Here is a 9,257-nt window from a genome sequence, read left to right on the forward strand (position 1 = left end):
CATGGAACATACCAACATAACCTATCTAACAATTAATTTCTAACTTAATCACCAAAACCCTTATAAACCCTTGTGAAACTACCACGCCACCACATCTCCCCCTTTTTTATTTTTTAAATTTGAGGGGACGCTGGAGGTAGGTTTAAACTTCTGTTCCCGCCTGCCGGTCTCCCTCCCACCATTCTTCTTCTGTGGAGACTGCGGCGGCGACTACAATTTTTGGAGTTTTAGTTTTAGTCGAGGTCGTGGCGGAGGTGATGACGCGTTTAAGGATTCCAAATGATAGGGAGACTAAGAAAATTATTATAATAAGGTAGGCAATGTCCTTGATAATGGAAATCATCCACCCTGATAAATTCCAGTTTTTAAACATGTCTCTAAACCAGTCTTCATTTTCTTGTTGTACTGTCCCAATTAAGCTCTTTATCTCCTTGATGGATGCGTGGACGCTTTGGCTCTTAGATGACAAATTAAAGCAGCACAACTCCTCAAAATCTTGGCACCCATGCCCATGAGCCAGCAGCAGAAAATCAATGGCTGCCCGATTTTGCAGGGTAGCCTTCCGGGTTATTTCTTCGTCTTCTAGGAGGTTACTTAAGGCTGTCGATGTCAAATTTGCCTGCTTCGTAACCCAACACTCTAAATTGCTCAATTCACTCAATGCTTTGGCTGCTGCCACCCACGGCAAAAACACGGAGACAGCAATCCTTTTAGATTTGGCCCAATGATAAATCTCGGCGTCACAATGTTCGTCGAATTGGCTTGCACTCCGTTTTGAAATTTTAGTTACCCTTTTGGCATGCCGAATTGGAATTTGGGTCATGTTGGGAGAAGCCAGGGAAAGACGCCCCAGAGTGCAGGGACCTCCGAGGAGACGAGAGGGGATTCCAGGATATGCCCTATCTCCGCAGATTAGGAACATTCCCTTTTCCAATTTTCGTGCATATGAGTCATCAGTTGAAGGAGCCCCCATCTTAATAACAAACTGGCACCATTGTTTTGCTTGAAATTCGATCTTATGTTGTTTTACATCTTCATATGAGTCCCTACGAGAGCTGGGCTCATATTCAAAGTGTATGCAGTACATTGCTTTTGCAGAACCCAATAGTTCAAATTCTTGAGGCTCCGCATACTCTTCCGTATAGGGAAGATCGTACACCCACTTCCTCCAGAGTTGTAAGGGATTGGTAATGGGCGTTTTGGCAGTATTGACGACTCCCCAATACCTAAAGATTTCAACCCATTTATTCGGAGGGTTTTCATTGTTAATCTGATTTTGGATGGTGCGCAGCGAGGTGGGATACTCCTCTAACTTAAATGGAATCCCCACCAGGCAGGTGGACATGGGATTCTCTGCTGCGGACGAAGAGAGACAAATATGATCTTGTTTGAGGGCATGGGCTAAGGTTACCCATACATTCTTCCGGGGTTGTGGAACGACCCACGCGTCCGAGGACTGGAATAGAGTCAGAGGGTAGAGCCAGAGAAAGACCAAAAGTCCGAAGGGTAACATAATTGTTGCCTGAGGGGAGAGAAGAGAAACATAACACATTAATGCATAAGAAAATAATTTCGCCTGCTGACTATCTGGGAAGGCTGAAAAAAGGTTAGGGAACTCTTCCCCCCTTGCGGCGCCTTCGGTTGGATGCAACACTATCATCGGTGGGGTCTTCCATCGTGTTGGGGGAATCACTCTGTATCTGTTTTTCTTGTTGTGTTGATGTGTATGGTTTGACCCATTTTTTGGGGACCCATTTGACACCTGAGGGCGTGGACACGCAGGCGTATCCACGTCCCCATGTGACCAGTTGGAACGGACCCTGGATTTTTCCAGAGTCTGGATCCCTTACCAGCACCGGAGGCCGTTCTTTTGGCCTCAGGTGATCACTTCTCCCAAAATGTCTTAGGATTGGTGGATCTGGCCTGTCGAAGGAACAATTGAGGAAATTGATGGTAAAGAGGGCCTTGCAGAGCCTAAGTTGTGGTGATAGCATCTTGGTATCTCCCCGCTGGCGCTGGAGGACTTTCTTCAAAGTTTGATGTGTTCTCTCTACCACAGCTTGGCCGGTGGGGGAGTATGCAATCCCTGTCCGATGTTGAATTCCCCACTCTTGTAAAAACTCACTGAACGCCTTAGAAGTATAAGTAGGGCCGCTGTCGGTCTTAATGGTATTAGGGACCCCCAAGACTGCAAATGCCTGCATAAGATGGTTCTTGGCATACGCAGTTTTCTGCCCTCTGTGGGCTGAGGCGAAGACTGCACCAGAGAAAGTGTCCACTGACACATGTATATGCTGGTACCTTCCAAACTCTTTTACATGTGTTATGTCAGTCTGCCACACTTCACAACTGCGGAGTCCCCTAGGGTTCACTCCGGAAACCACCGTTGGAAGTGAGGACTCCTGGCAGTTGGGGCAATCGGCCACAATTGCTCTGGCCTGGTCTCGCCGCAGGTGGAATTGGCGGACCAGACCCGGAGCATTTTGGTGGAACAACTGATGGCTCAGCTTGGCCTGTTCGACGATGTTGGGCCGACCAGCCAGCTGTAAAGGGGCGGCCAGAGCATCCGCCTTGCGATTGCCCTCAGCAATGAAGCCAGGGAGGTCGGTGTGCGATCTCACGTGCATCACGAAAAAGGGTTGCTCTCGGTGGGAAACCAGGTAAATTAATTTCGAGAGCAAGCCGAAGATCACAGGGTTTGAGACTTCCTTGAGCACTGCATGCTCAGCCCTGGACACCACACCTGCAACATATGCCGAATCAGTAACAATGTTGATGGGTTCTGGGAATTTTTCGAAGGCCCTGACGACTGCGTCCAACTCAGCAACTTGTGGAGAGCCCTCCACAACCTTAACATCGGCTTCCCACTGCTGAGTTTGAGGGTCTTTCCAAGTCATTACTGACTTGTGCGATCTTCCGGACGCGTCTGTGAAAATTGTCAGTCCCTCTAGGGGCTTTTCGCTTTGAATGCTTTTTGGAATTAGGTCGAATTGTGTTTCAAATAATTTGTGTCCTGGATGATTAATTAGAATTTGTCCGGTGTAACTGTCCAGAGCGAATTGTAAACATTCATTGGTATGAAGCAAATGCTCAAGGGTCTCCTTAGTTAATTTCCCCGTCGATGTTTTAATGGGAAGGTGTATGCACGTAAAATCACACCCCGCTAACACTCTCAGGCGAGCCCTGGCCCGCATAATCAGCTGAGCCATCAGCTCCTGCGGAGTTGTAATGCTCTTGGACATTTGGTGACCAAGGAACACCCACTCTATTATCAAGAGAGGGTCCCGTTGGTCTTTGTCCCATTGAAAAATGAGCCCGTGAAGGTGTGGCAGTTTTCCTAGAACAATAAATCTGAATGTGAGGTCTTCACGACAGCGATGGGCTTGTCTGCCCACTATGGTGGACTGAACTTTCTCTAATGCGGTCCTGGCCTCCTGGGTCAGCGCCCTCGGGGAATCTAGGTCTTCCCTCCCCTTCAATAAGTTGAAGAGAGGGGACAGGTCCCCCGTGGTGAGCCCCAGCCAGGGCCTGATCCAGTTCAAGGACCCACAGAGCTGGTGGAGGTCACGTAAGGTGTTTGGGTTATCACTAATGATAATTTTTTGAGGTGTTATGGTTCTCTTACTGATTTCTAGGCCCAGATACTTCCAAGGCGGCAGCCGTTGTACCTTTTCTTTTTGAAGCTCAAATCCGGCCACCGACAAGGCTGTGATAGTGTCCTCCAGTGCTTCTGCAAGTACGTTGTCACTGCGGGCACAAACAAGGACATCATCCATGTAGTGGTATATGATACAATTTTCCCACTTGGCGCGCACCGAGGACAGAACTTTGGCGACATACCACTGGCAGATGGTAGGGCTGTTCTTCATCCCTTGCGGGAGAACTCGCCAGTGGTAGCGCTTCATGGGAGCTTCTCGGTTGATGGAAGGCACCGAGAAAGCAAAACGTGGCGCGTCAGCTGGGTGTAAGGGAATATGGAAGAAACAATCTTTTATGTCTAAAATTGCCAATTTCCAATTTTGGGGGAGCATAGATGGGGATGGCATCCCTGGCTGGAGAGACCCCATGTCCTCGATGACATTATTGATTCTTCTCAGATCGTGAAGGAGGCGCCACTTGTCTTTCCCCGGCTTCTTGATAACGAAGACTGGAGAATTCCAAGGGCTATTAGTCTCGACAATGTGGCCTTTGGCCAGTTCCTCCTCCACGATGTGATTGAGCGCCTTTAATTTTTTCTTACTCAGCGGCCACTGCTCTACCCAGACAGGTGAATCTGTTAGCCAATTAAGTTTCTGGGTGAGGCGCTCCTCAGTGGCCGCTCCTAAAAATCCTGAGGGGCCGGCAGTTCCAATTTGGCCCCCCACTGGGACATGGCATCTCTCCCCCAGAGAGTAAACTTAGAATTTAACACGAATGGGCGTACAGAGGCTAATTGCCCATTCGGCCCCTTAATTTGTACTATGCTCTTTGACTGCCTTGCTAATTGCGTGCCCCCTACGCCTAGGACTGCGCTATCCACGTCCTGCAACTCCCATTGTGACGGCCACTTGTGTGGTGGAATGACCGTCACATCTGCTCCCGTGTCCATCATCCCCTGAAGTTGGATGGAATGCCCCTCGTTCTTAAGGCCACACCATACGAGGGGCTTCTCCTCTCCCAGAATTTCAGTGTAAAAAATTGAGAGGTCTAGGTCATCGCACAAAAACTGAGGCACTGGAATGGCCTGTGCAATGACCTGTCCCTCCGGCAGGAAGAGGGGGGGGTGGACACAGCGCGCCATGAGGTAGAAAGTCTTAGGATCCGATGTAAGGATTGCTGGAGGAATTTCCACCTCAAGCGGGGTGTGTTTGGTGTCCCCAATGACAAGGTACTTGCAGTTTAGAAGATCCTTGGCCCTCTGAGTCTCACAGTTGGTAATGCGGGGTAGAAGCTCTGGCGATGCAACGATGTAGTGCCAATCCTGATTGGAGAGATATACAGATTTCGTTATTTTAAGCAGGTAAGGTTCTACAGTACTGTCTGTATAAACTTGGCTGCTGATACTTGGAATGATGGAATGGATTGCAGCCCTAGCAGTGATGTCCTGATTACCGTGACCTGCCCCATTTGTGTCCTCACGCGGGGTAGGTCCGCGCTCCCCCTTTAGTTTTTTTGATGCTGTTTGTCAGATTTCCCCTCCCCTGTGTTCCCCCGTTGAGGCGGTGCCCTTCCAATGAAGGGACATTGAGCTATAAAATGTCCTTCCTGTTGACAATGGAAGCATCTACGCGGCTTTGGTGGTGTAGGTTCTGGAGGTAATGCCGTCGAAGCTACTACTTTGTCTCGCGATTTTTTTGCTAGATCTTCTGCGAATAAAATGGCTTTTCGTGTGCACTCCTCAATCAGTTGTTCTAGCGCTGGCGGAGGCGATGCTGGAAGTGCCAAGATGACTCGTCGGCACGCCTCATTTGCATTGGTAGTAACAATCTCTCGGATTAGTTGATCCTGTGCTTCTTGACCTTCCACCCTTTTTTCTATAACTTCTTTTACTCGGTCCACAAAATCAGTAAAGGGCTCTGTAACAGATTGCTTAAGAGAAATGTAAGAAATAGCAGGTTCCTTGGATGGCATGCTGAGAAAGGCCCGCTCAGCAGCATCTTTGGAGAGATCTAATACTGGCCTCGGGATCCCTGCTGCTTGTTTCTGTGCTTGGCTCCAATCACCCTCACCAACAAGGTGGTCTAAGGTAATAGGATTTTGTTCTATGTCGGTTGCATACTCGGGGCTCTGCAAAATTTCTGGAAGGAGGTCACCTGCTAATCTCTTCCAGGTTCTTTCCCACATTTTATATTCAGAGGATGGGAGCAGGCAACTGAATAAACGCCTTAAATCTGCAGGGACCATGATATTTGAATTGAACGTTGCCTTTAAAATGCTCCGGAAAAATTCACTTTTGGATCCAAATTCTCGCTTAGTTTTGCAGAGATCCTTGATGCAATCGTACGAGAGGGGCTCCCATCTTGGGTGTTGCCCTCTTCCATTATACGTGACTGGGGCCAGGAACGGAAACTCGTTGTTATCATCAGCTTTCTGCCTTTTAGGCCCATTACTCCCAGCCCCCACGTTATCGTGGGAACCGGAAGTGAGGGCGTGGGAAACAGGAAGCTGGAGGGCAGGGTCCTGGAGGGCGGAGCCCTGACCCGAGGTGACGTGACTCGAGGGTGGTACTGATGGTGTTATGGGAAAAGGGGTGGGCGTAGATGACGTGGCCTCAAGGGGTGGTGCTGAGGGTGGAGCAGCATGAGAAATTGTGGGAGGGGCCTGACTGGCCGCCGCAAAGGAAGAGGAGGGGTCCGGAATAGGAAGGGAGGGGTAGGAAGGAAGGGGTAAAAATGGATTCTGGGGAGGAGAAGCACCCGCCACGAGGCGACAGCCATTTTGTGATGTTAGAGAGGGCGTTTCTACAGCGCCATTTTGTGGTGCTTCTCCAAAGGGACTAACATAGGGAGTAGGAGAGTCGAGGAAAGGATTTGGGGGAACAAAAACTCTTGGCAAACATTTAGGACTCGCAACTCGGTAAGAGGGACTAGGAGAAAGGGCAGGGACAGGATCTCCGACAGTGTGGCCAGCACTGCCAGAGCAAGGGTACCGGAGGGACCTGGGGGAGCCAGGGAGAAGGCGGCAGCTCTGTGGCTGCTGCAAACATTCTGCTCCCTGCGCCTGTTGCTGGCGGTCAGCTCCCCCCTGTATCTCCAGTCTAGGGGAAGCGGGAATCGGAGAATGCGGTAGGGAAACAGACCTAGGGAGAACTGGGGACTTTGCAGATGGATTTGTCACCGCACTGTTATCCTTAACGACATCCCAAATGAACACAAACAGCTTCATATACCCATTTTTGACTGAAGGGTCACCCCTCCTGGTGCCCTCAGTCAATAGTAAACCAACATTTCTCCAAAATTCCCGATCTCTAACGCTCTCAACAGAAACAGTGGGAAAACGAAAGAAAATTCATCTGACAAATTTTTTAACTAAATTTTTTGAAACACTTCTAATTCCCTCCCTCAACGAACATCCCTCCCTCAGGAGTCCCGCAACCTGGACATAAATCTCCCTTTGTTGTGTGGACAGCCTAACACCCATTCTGCCCACACAACTTAAAATTCCACCCACCTACTGCAGGAAATGTAAAACGTAAAAAATAGAAAGGGTCTAGAACGCCAGCGGCGGCAGTCTGCTCACGCTGTGCACAACGTGTCCCCTAACCTCGGGAGCGCAGCTGCCAACCTAAGGAGCCCCCCCCCGGTACCAAGGAGACTCACCAAAAACCGCCGACGCCTAGAAAGAAAGCTGCAGTAGGGGTCCTTGGATCCGGAGGCGTCCTCCCTGGTGCTGGAAGGATTGTGCTTCCTTCCCCTGGGAGCACCACCGGACAAAAATCGGCGTGCTCACACAGGGGCGATGGTGCTGCCAAACTGTAAAATCCCTGGGCCGATGCCCAAAGGCAACAGTCTTTTCGTGAGGCTAGCTCACGTGGAGTCCGACGTTCCTCGACGGTGTCCACGCTCTGGAAAAGCCGCACGTTGGCGCGCCACCTGTGGCTCTCGCTTGCTCCGTCACAGGGATTGTCTACGCCGGCTAGCTTATCCCCTTCAGGTGACCGGAGGGAGCCACGAGTGTGGCTGCCCCCAGCTCCTGTCTCAGAGCGCTGGGTGGCAGTGATTGCCTCGGCGTGGGTGACGAAGGCACGGCAAAGCCACGATGATCCAAAGCAAAGGAATAGGGAGCGGACACCTGTATGAGGTCTGCAGAGCTTTTATTCTCCCAAACCGGGACAGTGACAGATGTCCAACAACCTGGGGTCTGACAGGGGGTTATAAAGGGTGTGGGCGTGAGGGGGATGAACACAGAACAGCCAACAGGAAAGGATTACATCACTGCAGGGGGCCAATGAGGAGAATTTAGGGAGGGGAAAGGCTTCCAGGGACCAATACTGACAAGAACAGGGATGATTGACATTGAACTTTCTAGAAGAAAATGGGGGTGGTTTCAGGGATTGACAGGTAAAGAGGGCAGTACCACCTGGACTGACAGGGATATTTCTAGATACTGAGGGAGATTGACAACCCTGTGGCAGGAAAACTTTTGTGGCCAGCAGATAGGGAAAGACCATTCTAGGGAGGAATAGGGGACACATGGAACATACCAACATAACCTATCTAACAATTAATTTCTAACTTAATCACCAAAACCCTTATAAACCCTTGTGAAACTACCACGCCACCACAGGCTGGATGTTTCACCTTGCACCCAAACATTCCCAATTCCAAGCAGAGACACTGAAGTTAGATCCAGAGCTTACTTAAATCAGTGAGATCCTTTGGATTGGCTTTGGTGTCTATGGATCAAGTACCAGCAGAACTCTGAAAATAAAACTCTAGCACTTGACAAAATATTATTAATTTAGTGGTGAAAAGATTTGCTATATAATTAATAAATAATAGGAAATTTTCCAACTCTACCTTAAATCTTTACCTCACTGACACTTCTTAGTTCCCAAATAGTTTTTATAGAGGATTATAGTAGTGCTCTTGGTTCTAAAATCAGTGATGTATTCTTTCAGACACTCCTAGGTATCTGCTTGCATTTGAAAGGCACAGACAGTACTGAACTCTTATTAAGGCACTATTTGTGGTATGAAAAACTTGACCATCTTTTGGTAAAAGGAAAAAAAAAAAACCAACTGGCTTCAAAAGCTGCTCCAGTTCTGAAACTTTAATAGATATTTTACCATTTTTTATTCAGTATAATTTTAAATAGAAGCACTGAAAACAGTGCCATTGGCTACATAGTGGCACAGCTTTAAGATGGCAAGTGAAGTAACTTGGGGATATTTAGAAGTGCTCAACAAAGCATAAATTACAACAAGGATCGGAAGACAGGAAAAACTCAGATGCCTACAAATAACTGAATGTTTCCCTAGGGCATAAACATTAATGACTTTAATTAGATTATAATTGCTCGTGGAAGCATAGTCTTGCACAAGATAAAAATACCTGACATTGCATTTGCAACTAGGCAACTGCATGAGAAGTACAAGGAGGTTTAATGTTAAACAGAAGTTATTTACTAAATATAAGGTGGTGCACAGTATATGCTCTATTCTCAGGATATACTCATATGTTTTTCAGATGGCAGCACTGCTTCATCTATTTGGCACTGAGTTGTAGCTGTTTGAGTTAGAGATTGTAATAACTGAAAGGATAACAGATGGCAACAGT

General features: G+C 48.4%; 1 protein-coding gene across 1 annotated transcript; it reads right to left on the bottom strand.

Annotated features, from left to right (window-relative positions):
* Nucleotides 1–7,437, bottom strand: LOC146768194 (uncharacterized). The gene is made up of 2 exons (XM_085568911.1): nucleotides 7,299–7,437; nucleotides 1–1,522 (listed from the first exon to the last, which is right to left on the bottom strand). The coding sequence occupies exon 2, from the start codon at nucleotides 1,511–1,513 to the stop codon at nucleotides 143–145; it is 1,371 nt and encodes a 456-aa protein (XP_085425037.1). The 5' UTR covers nucleotides 1,514–1,522; nucleotides 7,299–7,437; the 3' UTR covers nucleotides 1–142.
* Nucleotides 7,438–9,257: the final 1,820 nt, after the last annotated feature.

Source organism: Lonchura striata, chromosome 2, assembly GCF_050655825.1.
Source record: "Lonchura striata isolate lonStrDom1 chromosome 2, ASM5065582v1, whole genome shotgun sequence".
Lineage (NCBI taxonomy): Eukaryota > Metazoa > Chordata > Aves > Passeriformes > Estrildidae > Lonchura > Lonchura striata.

Excerpts from the sequence above, each read along its gene's own strand:
- LOC146768194 (XM_085568911.1), bottom strand. The coding sequence starts at position 1,513 with ATGTTACCCTTCGGACTTTTGGTCTTTCTCTGGCTCTACCCTCTGACT.